The sequence below is a fragment of the Cibotium barometz genome, chromosome 44 (assembly GCF_041138505.1).
Source record: "Cibotium barometz isolate CiBa-2024 chromosome 44, ASM4113850v1, whole genome shotgun sequence".
NCBI lineage: Eukaryota > Viridiplantae > Streptophyta > Polypodiopsida > Cyatheales > Cibotiaceae > Cibotium > Cibotium barometz.
The window spans coordinates 31903190-31925788 of NC_141089.1; the positions used below are offsets into that span (position 1 = coordinate 31903190).

Sequence of the window (22599 nt, forward strand, 5' to 3'; positions counted from 1 at the left end):
TGAGGCGATAGCACTGCATCTGAAAACAAATGATCAGGTATGCATACATGGGGTGCTGATCCATGGCAATTAGGATCTCTAATACATAGAACCACTGGGTAATGATCCGATTTGGAGGTGCCTGTATAGCAATAAAAGTATGCCCACCTCTATCAAGCACCCAATCATCACATAAAATCTGTCTAACCGTGCATAGATACATCTTGCATCTCTTCTCCTGTGTTAGACCATGAATAAAGGAGTGGATGGACTCCTCAAAATGCCATCCTCATGCCAACAATCTCTACCATGAATGGAGAGTATAAACCTCTCCCAAGATGCTCTTTCAAGAGGATGCACTAAGCCCTCATGTCCACCTCTTTTATCCGTTGGCATCTCAACCATGTTAAAATCCCACCAATAATCCAATGGTCAGCAAAAGGCATCAGTGTAGTGAGAGATTTCCAAAAGGCAAACCTCTCACCTCTATGGTTAGGAGCATAGAGGTTGAGAATACCAATGCGTACAATACCCTGCATAAGAAGGATCCACTGCGCTCTCACAGGCGAAATGACACCATGTCCAATGATGCAAGGTAAGATCAAAGCTGAAACAGAGATACAGACAACACCCTTGGTACCAATAGCCGGTGACCAAAAGGTGTGTCTCGAGAGAAGCTTGCCTGATCTCCCACACTGGCTAGCATCTAGTTTATGCTCTTGCAAGAGCAATACATCCATAGGTCCAGCTGTGAAGTTGGGTTTAAACAATTTGTTTCCGCGTCGACGCGAAAAAAACCCCTAAGACCTTGAATGTTCCAAGAGACAATCCTCATAAAGGACTCAGAGTAGGAACGACCAGATCTCGTGGTCGATGAAGGACCCCCTTTAGAGGCAGAAGTATGTCTCGCATAGGTAAGGCAGGGAAAATCTGACGATGTAAACCTTACCTCTCTCTCCCACTTTGAGGAAAAGCCAGGGCTAGTCCTCTCAAAACTGGAGACGTACCATGACAATGCGAATGCGCAACATCATCCTCAAGGGTACAATCATCCTATAACTGTAATGCAGCATCCTCCTGTGAGGGATCCAGATCATGTGCCTGCAAAGCCTCATCCTCCAAAGAAGGATCAACATCCTATGAGGCAAGAGCTGCATAGGGGTTAGGGTGCTCCACAAGGGTGTGGGTGAAGGGGCATGTATGGGGCCTGCCATCCCTAACCACAACCCAGCGCTGTGTGGTATGTTGCGGCAAAGGAGAAAATGGAGTCTCGGCATCTGTAGAAGGCCTCTAATGGGCACGACTACGCCGCCTCCTAGCATGGCCCCTCGATCTGGGACAATCTCTAGCAATCTGATACCGGTCAGGTCTACCTGTAATCTCCATCCTTTGGCGGAAATGAGATCCGTCAGGTCTCTAAAGCATAACATGATCATTAGTAATCGATGAATCAGGAACAAGCACAAGGACCCAGGGTACACCATTAAGAGTGGCGATATAACAACCGGCGAAGCTGAGGCGGGAGAGCTCGGAAGGACTGGTACCTCTAGAACTTGGCCAAAGGATGCCCCTATGGAAGCTAAAAGCTTCCAATAGGACCGAGGAAGAGCAGGGAACCATCTGGACTGAAAGAAGAAAATATTCCTAGGACTAAGAGGGAAGGGGCTGCCAGCCAAAGACTAAGAAGTAGCTTTTGAAGAATGAAAGTCCACCTGGAAGAAGCCTCGACTTGTCACCCTGGTATCAAAGGTTGAGAGCTTGACAATGATTCTTGGTACATCAATTCTAGTGTATCAAGGTATTTTTCTTCTAAAAAGGAGTGATTCTTTGAGCTTGAAAAGAGGACATGGATGCTAGGTGACAATATTGTCCATGACATAAAAGGGAAAGGAAAAATCTATGTTGGGTTACTAAATGATGGAACATAGGAAATCATCAAACTTGTGTTACTAAACAATGAAATAAAGGAATCTTATGTTTGTGAGTGTCCTCACTAATTAGAATACGAGGATTGAATTTAGCAATCAACAACGAGACATACACAATTTGCTGAAGGATTTGAGGAAGGAGAGTTGTATAGACTTGCCCAACATGCTATAGACCAAAGAATATCTCCAAAATCAAAGTGCATTACAAATATAAATTCTGAAGACGTTTTCATAAATATAAAGCCTAATGTTTATCATCTCCAAATATTTGCATGAATTGTATATACTCATATTCCATATGTTGAAAGGAAGAAGCTAGATATCATATTCACAAAATGTATATTTATTGGATATGGCGTTGAAACACAAGGCTTGTAAGTTTTATAATCATGACACCAAACAAGCTTTCTTCTCAAGGAATGTTATATTCAATGAGGACCCCAATGACCTAAATGAAACCGTAAATAATGATAATCTCCAATTGTCTTAATCTTTCATCCCTCAGATTAAGACAATTGGATATCCACGAGGAAGATATACCGTCCACCAACTAAATTGAGATTCTTGAGACAACATTCGCTCTCCAACTTCTATAGAATCAATTCAAGTTAATATAAAATCAACGAGACCAAGTCTTCCACTTGATAGATTGAAGTCAAAGGAAACAAGCATGAAGAAGCTATGACCTACTAAATCCTTTCTATGAGTGAGATGATTTGCCACATTCTCTCTTTCTTTCATGTTTTCTAGTCGATTCATTTGTCGTTCAATGTCTAGAATACTTTGATTGCCTCTATTTTCATACGTTATTTTTTTAAGTTGTGTTGCAATATTCCTCAGAATAGGATTAATATATTATCCTTAACACTCAAGTTGAAAAGGACGTGTGCAGATTAACTTATGTCACTAAATCTATCTTCGTTTGGTGATTGGTTTCGTTCGTTACCCCTCTCTGTCTCAACAATCGCGTCCCAAAGTTTTCTAGGCTATAGAATGTTCTCAATTCTAAATTTCGAAATGAAGAAATTCGATTTGTTGAGTTTCACACTCTCAGAAAGTGTGCTTCCATTATTATTGCCCATGACTGAAATTATTTATATGTTTGAGTTGATGTGCTTGTTTGTGCAACAATTGTAAAATGTTAAGACATATAATGGTTCACAAAATAAAGAGAAGCTAAGATCTTGCACACGTCCATATGTGATACAAAATTCAAGTGGCATGCTTTTATCATAGTTTTACATCCATTTTATAGAAAAAGGCTCCTTCCACAATAACTAAAAGGGATCCACACAATAAGTTGCTTTTCACAATAATTCAAAGGGATCCACACAATAAGTTACTTTCACTTGTAGCTTTTAACCACCAAAGCTCTGCTTTTTAGGCTATGCCATTGCTATTCTAGAACATACTAAAGTGTACTTTTGGTCTAATACATTATTGGGCACATCCTAGTGGGTATACCAGATATTCACTAGGATTTCGTCAAAGCTGGTGGAAATGTTTAATTAGTCAGAACTAGGTGTATTAAGGATCACTAAGTCTCACTACAAACTTTGAGGCACCTTCTAGTTATGTTGTTTTCAGCTCTTGTGTCACCGAACCCTTGCTCTGTTTTTCATAATTTAGATGTAAGAAGTGAGCTTAGCTGCTGTTGCTTAAGGATTGGTCGTATGTATTCACTATACCCATCTGTCACTGCTGTATCATTCAAAGGATTCTTCCATGCTTCCTTGTACAGACGGTTGTACACATCACCATCGTAACAACCCAAAGTGGACCCTAAGAAATGATCCGTGTGATTGAAAGCATCTACCAGGGCCACTGCATTGGGACGGACCTAACAAACCATGCAGAAACAGGTTAGTCATATTTCTAAAAATGTTCAGAAAACTTGTCTGTAGAGGGTGTCTCTTGAGAACCTTACCTTTGAGTAAAGAATGCGAAGCTGTGCCTTCGCAAGAAATGCTTGCTCCCTCGTCAAGTACCCAATTGACAGGAAATCCCCTACATGTTCCTGTATCAAAGAAAGAGTATACACATAATACAGTTGCTGTAGTTGCTCCTTTACACGTGAACCTGGGATCTCTTCCTGAAGCTTTTCAAAAAACCTGCAGACCATTCATGGAAAATAATAACTTCAATGAAGAGAATGCAAATATGAACCTGGTTTAGTTTGTTTATATGGTATTCATTCAAGGCCAAAACAACAAAGGGAGTATCAAACAACGGGACAATATCATCATGCATTGGGAGGCAACACCTCCTGTGCATTGCTTTTGAGCAGATCAATGGCCATGTGTGAAAGTCCGATAATGGGGTATTTACTCCCGCAAATCACTCCTCCATCTTCCCATGTTCTTGTTTCTTGTGGAATGCCCTTGTGGAAACCTTAATTGGAATGGTTGATTATGTCCACTCGGCTATTCAATGATGTGTAAGTAGGGAATGCCTCATCAAGTTCCTTCCATTGATTTACAAAATCCTGAGTTGAAGAGAAATTGTCCTCTGAAGTTTAGCACTTGCATGAGATTACACTAATGCTATATGTAGGTTTCACTGCCACCTGATGCTCCTATTGAAGAGCTATTCCTCCCTACTCATGGCAAGATCATTTGCAGATATAAAAAAAGTATGGTGCTGTCTGCGGCGCGTAGACAACAGCAAGAGGTCTTGAATTCAATCCCAGATTGCTTCAGTCAATGGACACTTAACAGGAGGCTTGTATTCAGCCTACAGGCGGGCATTGACACTTTGCTCCCCCTAACCCTCCAATATAGGGGCTGAGATCGGAGACCAATTCGGACTGACTAGCAGGATCTCAACTTGGGGAACGCAAGGTCCCCACATGACCTAACCAAGGATCATTTTGATGTAGAACCCCCTGAGGACTAGGGTTTGATCCCATACCAGAGAAACCATACATGAGGTTTACCCAACGTTGTACGCATTGCAAGACCACAATAGATTGTGGCTAGACTCACCACCCAACCATAGGTTCACTGCCTTGAATCACCCGCGAGTCTGAGGCCTGATTGCTGCTAGCTTGCCAAGCCTAGATGACCCCAACCTGGCATCCCATACCACTAGGCCGAGCCACCCGCTCGCAACTCCACAGCCTTGAGTCTTGCACGCCTCTCACAACTCTCCTATCCGCTGTGTGGATACCTCTAATAACTCATAAATGCCCCCAAGGTCACTTATGTAGAATTAATCCATTGTAGATATCTCTAATAACTCACGAGTGCCCCAAAGGTCACTTATATAGCAATAACTGGCCCTTGCTTTATTTATAAGCTTTTACTTGTAACTAGCCCCTTGCTATTATTTATTGACCCACGGCCAATCCAAACCTCATCCTACTCTAGCACCCTCAGTCTACTTGTGAACCCTCCAAGTCCCCACGCCCTGCTAAGCCTCACCCCTAATATAGGTTAGCGCACACACCCCTCACCTTGGATTAAACTATCTATAGGCCGATCAAGACGTAACATTATCTCCCCCTTTTATTAAATTCACGTCCTCATGAATCCATGCCACATGTACACCCGTGCCATGGCTAATCTTCACCATGAACTAGCTTAATCCCTAATTAGTATAGTAGTTACGATAACATCATCAGTAGCAAAGCATCAACCTCATCATCAGCATCAGAACCATCATCCTCATCATCATCATAAGCATCAACGTCAAGAACACCAACATCATCATCAGATTCGACAGCTTAATCATCATCATCAGCATAGGGAAAGTACAGGGGCCTGTCGGCTGGCAGCAACGCTCTATACAGCAAGCATCTAGGACTTCAATAGTAGCCGGCTTCTGGTGGACATCAAAAGCGCAGCATTAAATGAAGAGGACTTATTTGTTTGTCCAGTATTCTGGCCGACAGCAGAGAAGATGGCCGACTGCATCATTCCCCATATATATATAGCATAAAAGCATAATCAATTCATTCATTCAGTTCATAAAATCATTTACTCATTCCATAAGCAGTAGAACATATGTAGAAGGGACCTAGGTCACCCCTATGAGGCTAACCATAGCCCTACATCATGTACAAGCATTGCATCCATTCACATCTATCCCGATTCACATCACATTCATTTCACATCACATCTCATCCATTCACATCACATCTCATCCATTTCACATCACATCTTATCCATTCACATCTATTTACATCACATTCACATCCACTCACATTCTATCACATTGCATTTACATCTTATTACATCGTATTCTCATCTTATTCACATCGTATTCACATCTATTCACATTTAGTAACATTTTCTACTTTCGATACCGATGGAACTTTTTCTAAATTTCTGCCAATTACTTGGCCTAGTTAAAAGTATTTTTTCTCGATGGATATTTTTATATTCTTTCTCAAATTTCTCAAGTAAAATATATGCAATATTCTTCTTTTGAGTAAAAGATTTATGGGATTTAAAAAAATCAATTCTACCCATATTTCTCAATAATGCTCAAAATTTCACTTTTGATAAATACTCATAATTTGAATTATGCAAAAGTCTTCTTTTTTCATTAAATTTCTTGGATCTAAAATATTATGAGAATTTCTCTTTTTGCATTTAAATGATTGAATTGCAAATGTTATGGGAATTCCTCTTTTATCATAAAATAAATTGATCTAAAATTACTCTTTTCTTCAATAAAAATATCCATTATTTCAAATATACCAAGAATTTCACTTTTACCATTTAAATGATTGAATTTCAAATATCATGAAAATTCCTCTTTTGTCATTTAAATTTTCTCATACATAAAATAAATTTATCTATAATTTTTCTTTAAATTTAAATAAAAATATCCGTTAATTCAAATATGCCAAGAATTTCACTTTTACCATTTAAATGATTGAATTTCAATTGTCATGAAAATTCTTCTTTTATCATTTAAATTTTCTCATGCATAAAATAAATTTATCTAAAATCTCTCTTTAAATAAAAATATACATTATTTTATTTTATCAAAATTTCTCTTTTTTCATTTAATTACATAGATCTTCATTATTATGAAAATTTCTCTTTTTGCATAAAAATAAAAATACCAAAAATTTCTCTTTTCTTTAATTAATTATTTATGCATAAACACTAAAAATTAGTTTCTCATGAATTTGATGAAAATCATTCTTTTAACATAGGATGTCTAATTCTAGAATATGATAGAAAGTCCTCTTTTCACATTATGCATAAAAATGAGCTATGTATTAATTTCTAAAAATTTTGCCATAGCTTCGCCACTATTACTGATAATTTTTAATATTTCTAGAAAGATTAAGACTTTTTAATACAATAAAGAGAAGAACTATCTTTAATCTTAAATCCAAATTATAAAATTAATCATAAATTTATCATAAATTTATTATCATAAAAACATAAAAAGTTATTTTCTTAATCTCTAGCTTAACAAGCTTAGAGATTGATTTTGAATTAAGAATTTATCAATGAGAAGCATTCATTTGCTAAAGAATTAGTCATAGGAATGACTATTCTTTTGGGAGAGAGAGATGTACATAAAAAGCATTCTAATTAAGCATAAAGATTAACTTTTTTGTGATCAATCATTAGAATTCTTATGGAAAGCTTGATTGGCATTGAAAATAATTAATTTGAAACTTCTCAAGCTTGAGAGGGGTTGAGAAGTGAAATATTTTGAGAATATTGGTAACCATGAAATTACCTCTAGATTTGGCTTGCTTCTTTATCTTAGAAGGAAGCCCTCAACCAATCAATCTGTTTAGTATGTTAAGAAAAAAACTCCAAGGATTATTGAAGAGAGAAAGAAGCAAGCTCCAATCTCTCTAAAAGTAGAGGATTTTTAAGAGAGAATAAAAAATATCATTATTTTAATGTAATACTGGCATGGTATATAGTTTACAGATTTTTTTACAAAAGACTAAGGATCTATTTATAGGTGAGAGAGGCCACTAACCAAGTCCAGTTGGGTTTTACAAATTTTCAGGTTCAGTTTGACTCAATTTGAACAAGATTTGGATCAGTTTGGCTCCCTTTTTTATTTGGTTTGATCCAAGAGAGAGGAGAGATAAAAATATCACAATTTTTTTGAATTAAAAACTCATCCACATGTGTGAATTAGGCGCCTACCTCAAGAGTCCCCCTCTTCTTACCAAGGTGTCAAAAATACATTATTATTTCAAAATATCTCATTTTTTTAGTAATATCTCAATCAACTCTTCATCTTATATAAGCATTTACTCATTTTTGAGTATTTTCTTTTATTCTTTGAATTTATCTCATCCCAACACTTGGATTAATCCAATTGACCCATTGGAACCTTAATTGGACCATAATCCAATTTTTTTTGAAAATGTAGACTCTTAGGCTAAGGTCCTTTATACACATTCAAATGCACATTGAAAAGTTCATTTTGAATTTCTGTTTCAGAAAAATCCATTTGACACTAAGAGGATTTTATATCCAAAGATATCTTAATTTAGGATTATCTCTCTAAACTTTTTCTCTCTCTAGGCCAAAACAGGGTAAAACAAAATCTTTCTTCTATTTCAGAGAGGGAAATAATTACAAGAACAGAAGGAGAGAATCTTACACCTTTATACCTCAAAAGCTGGAGGACAGAATCTTACAAGTAATATAAGAAAACATGACACCTAATCTATGAGGGAGGCAGCAGAGGCTAGACTAGCACGAGGATTTGCAGCTTTGGGGACACTTGAGAGACAGTGCGCAGACATACAGTTTCAGGAGCCACGCACGAAACTATGGCTATTTGACACTCTAGTTACATCGACACTTCTCTATGGAGCGGAGATATGGGAGCCTAGTCTTTTCCATAAGAGGAGGGAGCCATTGGTAGGACATGATGGACTAGAGAGAGACTATTACGATGGATGGTAGCATATGGAGAGGCCATTAGTGATGATGATTGCACGCATGATTCGGAGCAAGTCATCTGTATCACATGAGATCATCAGGGCAGAGATGGGGGCTGCCCCAGTGGTTACTGAGGCTTTGTTCCGTGCAGTTACTTTTCTCCATAGAATATGGGAGCTCCCTCAGCAGAAATACCCTCGCCTAGCACTCACTTCCTCCAAACAGCTTGCAGATGAGGGAGACCCCCAATGTTGGTATGCCCAGATGCGCACATGGCTGGCCTTGCATGGCATGAGTATTGATGCACTCCCGCCTTTTGCTTATAGCCTGGACTTCCCGTTCTTAGATCTCAGCCGTTCAGAGTGGAATCGGGTGATTAGGATGGACATTGTGACACTAGATACAGAGAGAACATGGGTCAAGCCCCTGCAGCCGTTGGGCACGAAAATGGCACACTACCATAGTCATTTTCTACACCTCTCTTCGCACGGGTTTATCATACGCCATGCTTACATGGACACACCTCTCACATGGTATTCGGAGTGCTATTGGACAGATTCGCACCTCTTCACACCGGCTGAGGATAGAGACAAGTCGATATGAGGATATATCACTAGAGAACCGCATATGCCAGCTTTGCCATCAGGAGGGGGAGTCGGAGGAACACTATATATGTCGTTGTACTGTCTACTATGAGATCCGAGGGAGGTACCACTGCCTGTTCCGTGAAGGCTTTGGACCTTTGCGTCGGATCATGGACTTTGAGGACCAAAGGTGCTTAGGACTCTTCATACTTGAGCTTAGATGCCACAGAGAGAACCTATTGAGGGACAGGAGGGTAGTGGGACCAGAGCCGCCTAGATAGAGAGCCCTCACAGATTTTTTCAGAGCCAGCACTGTAACCCCACCAGCCTCTACTTCCCCATCTACAGGCCTACCTGGCAGACCACCCTCCAAAGGAGTCACCCTGGACAGAGCCATTGCCATCTGTAGAGCGAGATGCCCACGACCACGAGGATTGCATCCACGACTCCCTCACCATCGGCAGATTCGAGCCATCATTGCCCGCCAGCGGAGGAGTTTACCGCCGCGACAATTCAACGGTTCAGCTTTCAGCTCTTAGCTCTCTTAGGATGTTACTATTTTCTTTCTTTCTTTCAGATTTGTTATGATGAGATATCATCATCATCAGTTGTACCTTGTTTCGATCTCATGGGCCATTTCGGTCTTTAGGAGACGTTAATATATCTTTCTTTCTTTCTCTCCTTTGTGTCTTAACCATGTGTTAATTAGCATCAATGTTCTTAATCTCGCTTAGGGCTATGGATCAATACAGCAAGGCTTCCATACAGCCCACTAAGCTATGTCCCAAGGTAGGTGCACAGTTCTAGCAGATTGGATGCAACAGGAGTGGTCTGCAAAACAGGCAACCAGAGGAAGCATCCCCTGAGGATAGGTACGCATATCCAGTACCTCACTAAGCCCTCAAATCACTTCCAAAGGCTTAGCAACATGCATGATCAGTTCTGGTAGGTGACATGATGTTGTGTCAAGGTTAACGGAAAGCAGGCATGGGAATAGCAGTGAACAGATGCTCAGTTCTTCATCAAAGACTTGGAAGTGGAAATTAGGAGTGAAGGTGTTCAGACCAAAAATATCAGTTAGTCAGTAGAAGTCAAAGTCAGTAAGCAGCAGCAGTTCAAGGTCAGTAGAAGTCCAGGGAGGAAGGATGGCAGAGTCTCCACCCCGTCATCAAGTTTAACAAAAGGGAATGTCACATGCACGCCCGTGTCATGGCTATCTTGACAATCACTCGTAGCATCTACTTAAGTCTCCTGCTCTTACATAAGCCAGAAAAATCCAATTGCTTATTGCCTATACAATCTAACTCTCTTAAAAGTTCAAAGGTTCAACTCCAATCCAAGAGTTATAATACCAGTTCTAATCGCACTCCAATCCAAGAGGTACGACACAATCACGAAGTGCAACAAGTTCTACTAGAACAAGTCTAGCATGAATGCATAACACGCAACTCAACTGACATATCAAATGGCATTCTACATCGGTTGTCGCCAAACACTAGCCCAATTGGTGCAAACAAGTTCTAGCATCTCATCTACCCCCATCACAAGTCCAAACAACTCATGCTTAGGGTATCAACTCATTAACCTCATGCACGTGTGAGCATGCGAAACAATCATTCACGTGAGAGAAGTCCTTTGAGTACATACCATATACTCTAGGCACCATATACCAACCACAAGATCTCCCATCCAAAACTAAACGAGAGACTGTCTCAAGAATGGTTACTCATAAGCAATAAATACTCATCTCCCACGTCTTTCAGTCAGAAGTTTCTCTTTCCAGTTAGAAGTCACCTTTATTGCCAATAGGCATAAGTCCCATATATAGTCTTCCTCCTAGGATAAATACGAAGAAGACTATAGTCCCATCTATAGTCTTCCTCCTAAGATAAATACGTGTGAAAAGATAATAATCAATTGCTTCCGATTTGGCCAAGGAATAAATGCCAATCTACCTTATCGTGACTCCACACTTTCATCAAAATCTGTGTACTTAGAGAAGCTCGATTTCCTAGAAGTCTCTTGTGGATGTCAATGATTGAGACAGAAAGATTGTCCGAAAGTGAAGTCCATGGATGGAGAAGCACAAGTGCTGGCCCTCTATGTGGGGAGGTCACGGGTATAGTGATCCTTAGAACCCGGGCAGTAGGGGTGATCCTTGGAGGTCACGTGTATAGTGATCCTTAGAACCCGGGCAGTAGGGGTGATCCTTCAGGTAGGGGGCATTTGCTTTGTTAGTGACCATACTTACTACATCTGTAACAAAGGATTGGCGGTGTGTGGGGTGGAAGCGGACAAGGTGGGCCAGCTATAGGGGTTGCCTCTAGGGTGGCAGCTCAAGGATTGGGGATGAGAGGTGGAAGAGTTGATGGGAGGATTGGGGATGAGGGGCTTGTTGGGTGTAGGATTGGCTAGTGGTGGAAAAGAGGAGCATAGGGGCCTACCAAGTGAATCTCTATGTGCTTGGTTCTAGTATGGAAAATGGGGTATTGTGCTACAACCATGGCACTTTGACTTTTAGTGAGGATGGGAGTGGATGTTTACGGACTCCCACAATAACACATGTAATGGTAGTCATCCGAGAAGTGGGAGCGAAGGTCTCATCATAATTGATCCCTTCCTCTAGGAGTGGCCCTTTGCTTCAAGCCGTTTTTTAAAAAACTATCAATAGATCCATTTGCATCTCATAACCTTGTAAATCCACTTTGTGCCAATTGCCATTTTACCAACAGACGAATCTACCAAATCCCAAGTACCATTTTTTAGAATGGCATCCATTTCATCTTGCATGGCTCTCATCCAATGCTGATTTTTTTGAGCCTATTCAAATGAGTCTAGCTCTGCTGCATCATATAGACTACTCATCCAAGCACCATCGGCATGATGCAGTTCCAAAGTTTTTTTAGAACCAGCCCGTGTCCTACTAGGTTGCTAGTGAGAGGATGTGAAATTTTACTCTCCAAAGTATGAACCAACCATCTAGGGACTGTTCTGGCTTCCTAAAGGGCTGTCCTTTCCTCTCACACATGTGGACATGAACCGGGTGATTCGGTATGACTTGCTACAGTAACACATTCAAGATACATGGATTACCCCAAGGGAGCCCCTACCACCCAAGATGTAGTACTATAGTGACCATTTTTTGAGACTTACAGAGGTCAAGGTAGTTGGATGTTTTCCTGTCACATGCCATGAAGATAGCACTTGGTCAGCTTAGTGTCTCATCCCATAGGCTCGAGACTGAGGTTGGCAGAGCAACAAGGATCCCTAGAGAGAGGACTCTGTAGATTGCGCCATGGAGGAGTAGAGTCTAAGGAGCATTGTATTTGTCACCGCCCGGTGTATTATGAGATCAAGGGGAGATTCCACTGCCTATTTAGAGAGGGGTTTGGGCCATTATCTCGGGTTATGGAGTATCTCGATTAGCCTTGTCTCAATTCTTCCTATTGGAGATCTGACGACACAGAGAGTTACTATTCAGAGATCCTCGACCCTTGCACCCATCTTAGTCTACCATCACTAGTTTTTTCCACCCATAGGAGGAGGACACTCATATGGATGAGGCCATCACAATATCAACGAGGGGCCTACCATAGGAGTTACCCTGTCTCATGCCACCACACTTCGGAGAGCCAGACGTCTTCCTAGACCTCAAGCACCCCAGGCTCAGCAGCCCTAGATTGATGAGATCCTCGCCCGCCACTGAGCATCTGTAGTAGCTGCTACTCGTCCCAGCTTCTCGGCCCTACAGATCTAGGAGCCCTCTTCACCTCCTCGCCCCGATGCTAGACATCCTTAATGACCCCTATATCACACATCGATGAATAGCTCCCTTTCCATAGTACATACTAACCCCCCCTATCCTCTACACCCACTTTGTATCCAAGATGATGAGGACGGTGATCCTCCATGATGAGGATGACGATAATGATCCATACATACCTACATTTACCTAGGGATTAGTGTTAGTTCTTTTTGTTACGTTGTCTTTTTTAAATTCCATGGACACGTTGTACACCTTTTGTCTTCTTCTTCTTCTTCTTCTCACTATGTCATCTACTTGTTCTCGAGCAAGAGGCGCATAGGGCTGTTGAGTTTTGAGTATTGAGAATTCATCCCATATGCAAATGGGAAGATGGGTGTAAAGGATCCCCCCTCCATTTTGTATGTAAACCCCCTTCCTATTGGAATGAAGGATATCTCTTGGTGTTGGTTTCATCGCTGTCTACTTGGATGTGTGCTCTCTAGCATTTAGTTTTATTCGGCCAGTGTTTATCATTTCATTAATGTCAATTTGTGTTGCTCCAATGTGATCTTGCTTAGCACTTGATTAGTCTTGTTAAGTCTTCATTAGAGTAAGCTAATTTGCACTTGCTATTACTCTCCAATAGCCAATTGCTAACACATGTTACACCTTGCATAACCCATAGAGTATTAATCTATCCCTTAGCCAATTCATGCCAAGGTTGTAACAATGCTCTCAAGAACCCTTGTGGACTTCTTTTGAACGTTTGATTGAACTTTCCCTTGTGGACTATGCATGATGGAGTTGATGGTTTATTGTCTTGTGGATGACTACCATGAGATTATAAATTGCACATTCTTATAAGGTGAATTTGGGCATGTTCCTAGATTCATCTAGGTATATCTTTATGTTATATTAGTGGACATGCAAATTTCACATTGTGAAGTTTTCGTCCAAGTTGCAACCAATTGATATTGTGTTAATTCTTTCTTTCTGTAGTGGTGCATATGCCCTTTTTGTTGTAATAATTCTTTCTATTTGTTATGATCCTTAGTGCTAGGCTTCATTATACCTGAGTCTGCCCTGTATCTCTTGAGCTCTGACATAAACTTAGTACACAGATGTTTGTATGAATGTATGCTCTTATGTGTGCGTGCGCGCGCGTGGGGGGAGGGGGGGGGGTGGGAGCATATATTGATACCAAGTTTTACACCCACTATTGGGCATGGGCACTAATGACGTTAGTGGGGATGTCGTAGTATCTAGTCCATACTATGCATGATGGAGTTGATGGTTTATTGTCTTGTGGATGACTACCATAAATATAAATTGCACATTCTTATAAGGTGAATTTGGGCATGTTTCTGGATTCATCTAGGTATATATATAGTTCCAGACAACTTGAGGATTCACTTTCTCTAATGTTCCCATGAATGTTGAATAAGCAGCTTTTAAATTTATTCAAGAGCAAAAAAAACTCACTTTGAAACGACAATGAGTCGACAAAAAAAACTCACTTTGAAACAACAATTAGTTGACAATGTGCCTGTGCCATTCCCACTACATCTTCTGCATACTCATCAAGACCTACAACCAACAAAACCAAGAATGTTACATATACGTTTTGGAAGCCTAAAAGGTTACCCAGCACTCTTTTTTTTTCAGAAGAACTTCCATCGTGTATGAACAAATTACACAATTTCCAAAATGATCAGTCAGCATTCTTAAGGCTCTTCTCCAAAAAAATCACTCGCTACTTTTCACAAACCTTGCAACGCTACGATTGACATGCAAAATTTTCCCTTCAAACTCTAATGAAAGCATTGTAAAGATCCAAAGGTCAGATTGTGATTAAAGGAAAGTCATTGACATGTTATTCTGTAGTTTGAATGTGAATATTGTCACACTCTGGTGTGAACCTCCAAACAATTGAAAACCATTGGAATGAGGCTAGAAAAACTTTACTCCATAGACAGAGGATGGATGTTGCAAAAGATAATCATGTAGGAGCCAATGATAGATGCATAGGAGTTTTGGGAGAGAAGCAAACATTGCTTGTACACAACCCTCCACACATGCGCATATGTTCTTTCCCTTTTTGAAAAAAGGAAACTTCTATTGTAGTCCAAAAATGCCAAGCATTGTGATTGACAAGTTGGGGCCATCTCCCAAGTATGCATGAAAGCTTTCGGTCTATTCTCTTCAACCTTCCGCGATCCCTATATCCTATCCCAAACGGAGAATAAGATGTGGGTAGCATCTGGCCAAGTTAACTAGAAGGTTTTGCATATGAAGGGCTTATGTGCCCCATGTTTGGTGCATGCATATCAGATTTTTGCAGCGGCATTCCCATGAGTGAGGATGGAATTATGAGAGGACTCTTTTGTCACTACAGTCATGAGTGGTCAATGGATGCACTCCAGTAGGAGACCCCGTTGGGAGAATCACCATGTTACCAGAGCTATGCAAGCTTTCTTTTGGAGGGAGCTTTGAAGTTATTTGCACAACCCAAGATGTGGTAGTATCTGGCCAAGTTGACTGGAAGGGTTTGCATATGAAGGGCTTATGTGCCCCATGTTTGTGGATTATGTGCCCCATGTTTGTGGATGCATATCAGAGATTCGCAGGAGCATTTGCATGAGTGGGGACAGAATTATGAGAGGCCTTTTTTGACATTCTCTTTTGTCACTACACAGTCACGAGTGGTCGATGGATGCAACTTAGTGCTTCCCCAGATGTCCAGTAGGAGGCCCCGTTGGGAGAATCACCATGTTACCAGAACTATGCAAGCTTTGTTTTGGAGGGAGCTTTGAAGTTATTTGCACAACCCAAGGTTGCTAGCCCATAGTCACTTGCCTTTCAACCACTCAGATCAATTCTCTTTGCAATCCCCAATTGGCCCACATCAACATGGGGATGAATAGAGTTCCAAAGAGTATGACATAGGATCTTTTTTTTTTTTTTTGGGAAAAACGATCCATCTATTAGTTAATGAGAAAACGCCATAAGGCTACAAAGCTCACCTCACAAGGAGGGATAATAAACACAGTGAACACCTGAGCTCCACCCCCGTGGCTGGCCGCTCTCTGGGGGGGGCTACCTAGTAGTACATGCGGGAGGTGAAAAGAGCCAAACTGGAGGCCTGTAGTGCCAAGTGACATCCTCGCCCCTCGCGATGAGGAAAGGGCCAGGCTGCCAAGTGCGGAGGAAAGCCTTGCGGCGACCTCTCATGCGATCCGAGTCGCCCTGAAGTTTCCCCCAGTGTCCTCTCAAGGTGTGAATGATGTCCACCCAGAGGGCCTGTATGACCTCCGCCGGTGGAGTCGCCTGGCGGTCAATGGCCTCCCTGCATCGGGCTCTCCATATGTGCCAAGCCGTCATGCTGCTGATCATCTCCCATCTGTGCCCGTCCCCCTCCTGGGAGACTGCCGAAGAGAAGTCTGGCGTCGGAACCACCGCCATCGCCCTGTCAGAGACCTGGATGGTCACACTGCCAGGGACGTAGTCGTATCCAAGGGCCGGGCCGCTGTCCGTGGCCCAAGCCACCGCACCCCACGTCACCATCATCTCACCTGGCGAGCCTGCAAAAACCATCCTGAGAGCGCGTTGCCAGACCTGCTGTGCCTGTGGGCAATCCCATAAGCAGTGCCGCTGCGACTCCTGTGCATGGCCGCACCGAGGGCAGGACGCTGGGTGTCTGCCAAAAGCTAGCCAAGCCCCCACAGCCAGTCCTCTATGCGCTGTAAGCCAGAGAAAAAGCGTCACCTTCCGGGGCCGGAAGCTGGCCCAAAGGCGCTGCCAGAAGTCCCTAAGGAAGGCAGGGGAAAGCCCCTGTCGCCGCCAATGCTCGGCCGCCGCCGGGGTGCCCGCTATCCTGTGCCTCTGGATCCGCCGCCCCAGCCTCGCTGTGTACTGAAAAAAGGGGATGCCTGGGCTGGTAGGGGCCGAGTAGGGATCTCGCCAAAGCCACTCACCTGGATTCCACTGAAGGCGAATAAGAGGCCTGCTGTCCCAAGCCCATAATCTCCAAGAAAAGTCCTCCCCTATCGAGGCCGGTGAGGGGTCTACATGCCACTGTCTCTGATAAAAGCCTACCACCCGCACCCTCTGAAAAATACAACCCTGGAGCTCATCCAAATCTAGTCGGGTCCTCTGAAGCTGGCCACCCTCTCCCACCTCGAAAGTGAGTGGGGCGGCTCTCTCTGCTGAGCCGCAGACCGCTAGAAGGATCTCATGCCGAGTAAAGACGCCCATCCACTGTGGAGGTGGAGGGTCCTGTACTGGGGTCCGCCACTCCCGGGGGATGGCCGCCTCAATGTCCTGCCTCATCAACTCTCTGCCCCTCATCCCGCTGAGTCTCCTCTCCTGAGCCTCTAGAGGCAGCTGCTGAAAACATATCCAGTCGTCTAGGGACTGGGCTGGGCCGGAGCTCAACGGGCCCCACGACACGTGAGATCGCGATCCAACCATATGACCACTGGGAAGTCGGATCAAGGGGTTCCAGATCAATGGCTGCCTAAGGTGCTCCTTATCGGTGCCCAAGGCAGTCTGGAAGAGTGACGGCCTCAGATGCTCCCAGGCCCTCAGAAGGCTAGCTGCAAAACGCTCCTCGAAGCCAAGGCCCACTCCTCTGGATCGCTGCTCTGTAAAGATCCACCTGATGCTGGGGGTCCAGGGGCCGCTAAGAGAAGGAGTGCGGCTGAGAATCCTGGAAACAAGAAACTCCTTCCACGGCTCAGCGCCTGGTAGGAGGCCACGAACCACCAACTTGCCAAGCAAAGCTCGGCTTTGGCAAATAGGATCAATAATGCCCAGGCCGCCTCTCTCCCTCGGCTGAGTGATCACAGCCCATGCCACCTTGGCCCTGGCGGGCCGCCCGTCGCCACCAGACCAAAGAAAGTTCCTGATGAGCCTCTGCACCTGGCCAATGCACGCCCGAGAGAAGGCCCAGCAAGAAGTGATGTACCACATGGTAGCAAGCAGAACCTGGTTGGCCACAACCACTCGGCCAGCCAGAGATAAACGAGCGGTACTCCAATACAGAAGCTTCTTCCGAATGCTCAGAAGAAGGGGGGCTATCTGCTGCTCCGGAGATATGTCAATGCCCACATAGCATCCCAAATAGCGCACTGTAGTGCCGGGGGGCAGCCACTGAAAACCATCAACTGGCCTCCAAGTCGGGGGGGGGCACAGAACTGACCCACAACCCACACGACTTGTGCCAGTTGATCAAAGCGCCCGAAGCTCTGCAAAACCTGTCCATGGCTGAGGCGAAGCAGTAGACAGCAGTGTCATCCGCAAACTCCGAGTCTAGGAGCTCCTCCGAGGTGCGGATGGGGAGCTGGAGGCCCCGCAAACCTGTATCCTGTGCCGTCAAAAAAGTGCTCATGGCCTCCGCCACAAAAAGAAAAAGAAAGGGCGTCAAGGAGCACCCCTGCCGCACCGAGCGCGAGAGCTGGAACCTCTCTCCGCGCATGCCTTGTATCAGCACCTGGCTATGAGCCGATGTGTAGAGTGCAGAGACCCCACGGATCCACTGAGGGGGGAAGCCCATCCTCTCCATAGTGCCTTCCAAGAAGGCCCAGTCCACCCGATCATATGCCTTCTCGAAGTCGAGAAGGAGCACTGCCAGATCCTCCTGCCGAAATCTAGCCAAAGCCGTAGCCTCCCAGAAAGAGAAGATGTTATCCAGGATGCTCCTATCCTGGATGAAGCCTGTCTGCGTGGAGTGGATGATGTCCGGAAGGTGAGGCTGAAGCCGCCTGCTGATCGCCTTAGCTAGGACCTTGTAGGCCGTGCCTAGCAAGGTGATCGGTCTCCACTGTCTAATCTCCAGTCTGTCTCCTCCCTCTTTGGGGATCAAGTGAATCAACCCCTCTGCCATGCTGTCCGGCATGTCTCCCGACTCCATAATCTCCTGGAATGCCAATCTGAAACCCCTATGCAAGAGACCCCAGTACCTCTGGAAGAAAGCCACTGAGAGACCGTCCTCTCCTGGGCATTTGCCCCGAGGAAGTGCCTGAAGGGCCTCCTCCAGTTCCGTATCCGAGAAGGGGGAGAGAAGGGAGTGCTGCAAATGGGCCGGCACAACCGGTCTCGTGAAGCTCCAGACTGCCTCCCGAGCCTCTCTCACCCTGTCATCTGCTGGCTCAGCAGAGAGCAGATCCTTGTAAAAATCTGTGGCTATCGCCCGAACCCTGGGGGGATCCACCACTACCTGGCCATCGGCCTGCCGAAGACGCCTGAGACCCTCTCGTCTGAAGCGAGGCCCTATCGCCTCAAAGAAATCTCGAGTCACTCTGTCTCCAGCCTGTGTCCAAAAAGAAGCCCGAGCATGGAATCGAAACTCCACCCTTCTCTCGTCGATGGATCTGATCTCTGTGCGAGCTGACTCCATCTGCTCTGAAATCCTAGGGCTCGTAGGATCCCTCTCCTGGAGTCTCTGAAGGGAAGCTAGACTCCTCCGCAGGCTCCTCTCTTGCTCTCTGAAAGCTTCCAGACGGTCCAGGGCAGCCTGCCTGAGCATCCTACTGATCTCCTGCAAACCCCTGGCAAGATCGCTGGCTGCCGATCCTCTCCTGAACTGCAGCTCCTGCCAGACCTGCTCAACTCTGGTCGCAATCTCGGGCTCCTCTATGAGACAATCTGGAATCCGGACGCTCTGGCCTCGCTCTCCTCTCGTAGGGTCCTCGATCTGGAGAAGCACTGGAAAGTGGTCTGAAAACGAGGAGCCTGCAAGTATGCCCACAGTGCCACCTCTATCACAAGCCCACTCATCAATGTAAAACCTGTCGATGCGGGAAAGGTTAACTCCTGTGGCCCGTCTATCCGAGCGCGAGAAAGATAAACTCCCCTGCAACCTGCCAAACTCCGAGAGAGTCCACGGATCCTGGCCTCTCACCTGCAGCACTAGTTCCTTCCAGGCAGCGAGCTCCGGCCCATGAATGGTCTCCTGGCTGCCCCCCATCCTGTCCTCTGCATCCTCCAGCATGTTGCAATCCCCCCCTAGGCACCAATGGTCTGCCATGGGGAGGGACTGCCTAGTGGTGCTCCAGAACTCGGCTCTCCCGGTCGCCCCATTAGGGGCGTAGAAGTTGAGGAAGCCAATGCGGTCTTCCCCAACCCGAAGGATGATCCACTGCGCTCGACCCTGGACCAGAGTGCCAGAATCCACAACCTCGGATAGAAGCTGCTCGCTGATTGAGATGCATACTCCACCCTGGTTCCCCTGGGAGCCATATGCCGGTGACCAAAAAGTGTGACTCCTGCCTGGCAAGATCTTCCCGCAGGTGCGGGTACGCCCAGCAGAAAGGTGGTGCTCCTGGATGAAAAGGATATCTATGGGTCCTCCAACGAGAGCCCTCTGGATCTCCTGGCGAAGTCTGCCCCGACCAATGTGGCAGCGATGTCCACCAAGACCTTGGATGTTCCATGAGAGGATCCTTATGGATGAGCTATGGCAAGTGAAGCAGCCACCACTGGCTCACCCCTCTCAGCCGGCCCGGATGATCTGCCCTCCACTCTGTGAGTCTTGGGCGCCGGCTTGGAGGGAGAATAGTCACTGTCTCTCCGAGTGCGGAGTCTCTCCAAAAAGAGGGTGACCTGTCTCTGTGTCCAGCCCCACTCCGCCTTCGCCCTGGCCAGGGCATAGGCGTGAGACCAATCCTCTGCATATATGTATCTAAAGGTAGGCTGCACCCTCGGGGCGGCATGGACGAGAATCAGTAGAGCAGCGCCTCAACTGAGGTGTGGACCGGATCCGCCCGCCAATCTCCTATACCAAACAAGCTCATGCGGGCTGAGTGTAATCGGGTCTGCAATAGGTCCGTGAGCCCCAGGTCACTGAAGTGGTGAGAAAACTCCAGTATCTGATCACGCAAAACTTCCTCTACAGAGTTGCAATCCCATGCTGTGTCTGGGGCAACACTGAGAGGAAAGGAGAAGGCCACCATGCTGCTCACCACTGAAGGAGAACGAGAGGGATGGCACACCACGCAAACTCGCAAGGGCGCGACCAGTGTCTCGAACGGGCCAGCATCCAGCTGGAGACACCTGAAAAAACCGTAATCCACTGGGAGCCCCATCACTCGCGGGGGCCCCCCAGGGGAGGCTGGAGAGAACTCTGTGGGCGGGCGAAGCTAGGATCGCCATCTCCACCGGCCCGGAGTGGCGGTGGAACAGCCGCCGCTGGACTACCCAGCTGCGCTGCCCCGGGGCAGTGGGTGGTCTGGCGGAGTATCCTGGAGAGGCCGAGGGAGGAATGGTGGCTCGCGGAGAGGAGGGGGGAGAGCGTGGAGAGGATGGAGAGGTATCTGCCGGAGGATAGGTGTCAGGGGGGGCCGCCGGGGGAGGCGGGAGGGGGGGGGGGGCTGGGGGGGTGAGGGGGGGTGGAAGGAGTGCTCTCCGAGTGAGGGGAAGAGGAGCCGGGGGTCGCAGAGTGCGGCCCGGGATCCTCAGCATTTTGCTCCATGGAGGGGGCGGGGCCCCCCGCGGGGGGAGGCGGGAGCGGGGTCTCCACGTGGGGGGCTCCACTGGCGGCCTCAATGGGCACTGAGTCTAAATTCTCGTCCATCGGGGTGGGACCTGCTGGCCGCCTATCCCTGACTGGAGCATAAGTGCGGGTAGGTGCCTGAACGCCAGCCGGAGTCGCCTGTCCGCCAGCCTGTCCGCTAGCCTGTGCTGCCTGCTGGCGTCTGCGAAGGTCCCTGCGGGCCGGGCGTTTCCGCCGGCGAACCTCCTGCCATCCGCCAGCCTCCTGGGTCTGCGCGGCATCCTCCGCCGGGGCCTGCTCGTCAGATGATGGCGCCTGCTGAGACGAGCCAGGGATGTCCGGTCTCTGAGGTGGATGGCCTCGGGTCTCCTGAAGGGGGTCCAGAGGCGGCAGAGCGTGAAGGATGAACCCCCTTGCGGGGACAGGCGCGTGCGAGGTGGCCCATCTCCCGACAGATGTAGCACTGGCTGGGGAGGCCCGAATACTCCACGCGCTGTATCAGACGTCCTCCAGAAAGACAAGGGAGAAGGATCGTCTTCGGGAGGGACTCCGGTGACGGAACCACAACACGAATGGCCGGGAGTCCTGCTGCCCGAGCTATCACTGAAGCCGCTGTCTGAGGCGTCTCCACCACCTGTCCGAACGCCTTGCCAATGGATGACAAGAGGGGCAAGTACTCCCTGCGGAGTCCAGGAAAGAGATAGTGATGGGGAAACCTGTCGCGCCTGCTAGCGGGTCAGAAGCGGGGTCGAAACCGTGAGTCCATCGCGCCAGGAACGCCCGGGATGAGCGGAGGGCAATGGGGCTCCGAGCCAGCACCATTTGAGCTGCCTGGGGGGACTCGAAATCCACCTGGTAGTAGCCACGTCCCAAAAAATCGACGCTGACGATCTTGGCAGGCACGCCAACGAGGCTGCCTTGCAGAAGGTCGCGAAGCTCTCTCCGCATCGGACGGCTACCCACTATCTTGCAGACCAAGGAGGAGGCCTCAAGA

At 46.2% G+C, this 22599-nt stretch overlaps 1 protein-coding gene across 2 annotated transcripts in view; it reads right to left on the reverse strand.

Annotated features, from left to right (window-relative positions):
* Window positions 1-3154: 3154 nt before the first annotated feature.
* Window positions 3155-22599, reverse strand: part of LOC147613213 (peroxisomal acyl-coenzyme A oxidase 1-like) — a 103808-nt gene continuing 84363 nt past the window's right edge. For both annotated transcript variants that reach the window (XM_086782479.1, XM_086782480.1), the window contains 3 exons: window positions 14632-14701; window positions 3835-4018; window positions 3155-3747 (listed from right to left, as the gene is read on the reverse strand). In XM_086782479.1, coding sequence (XP_086638605.1) covers window positions 3526-3747; window positions 3835-4018; window positions 14632-14701 — 476 coding nt within the window. In that variant the 3' untranslated portion in view covers window positions 3155-3525. The remainder of the gene's footprint in view (window positions 3748-3834; window positions 4019-14631; window positions 14702-22599) is intronic.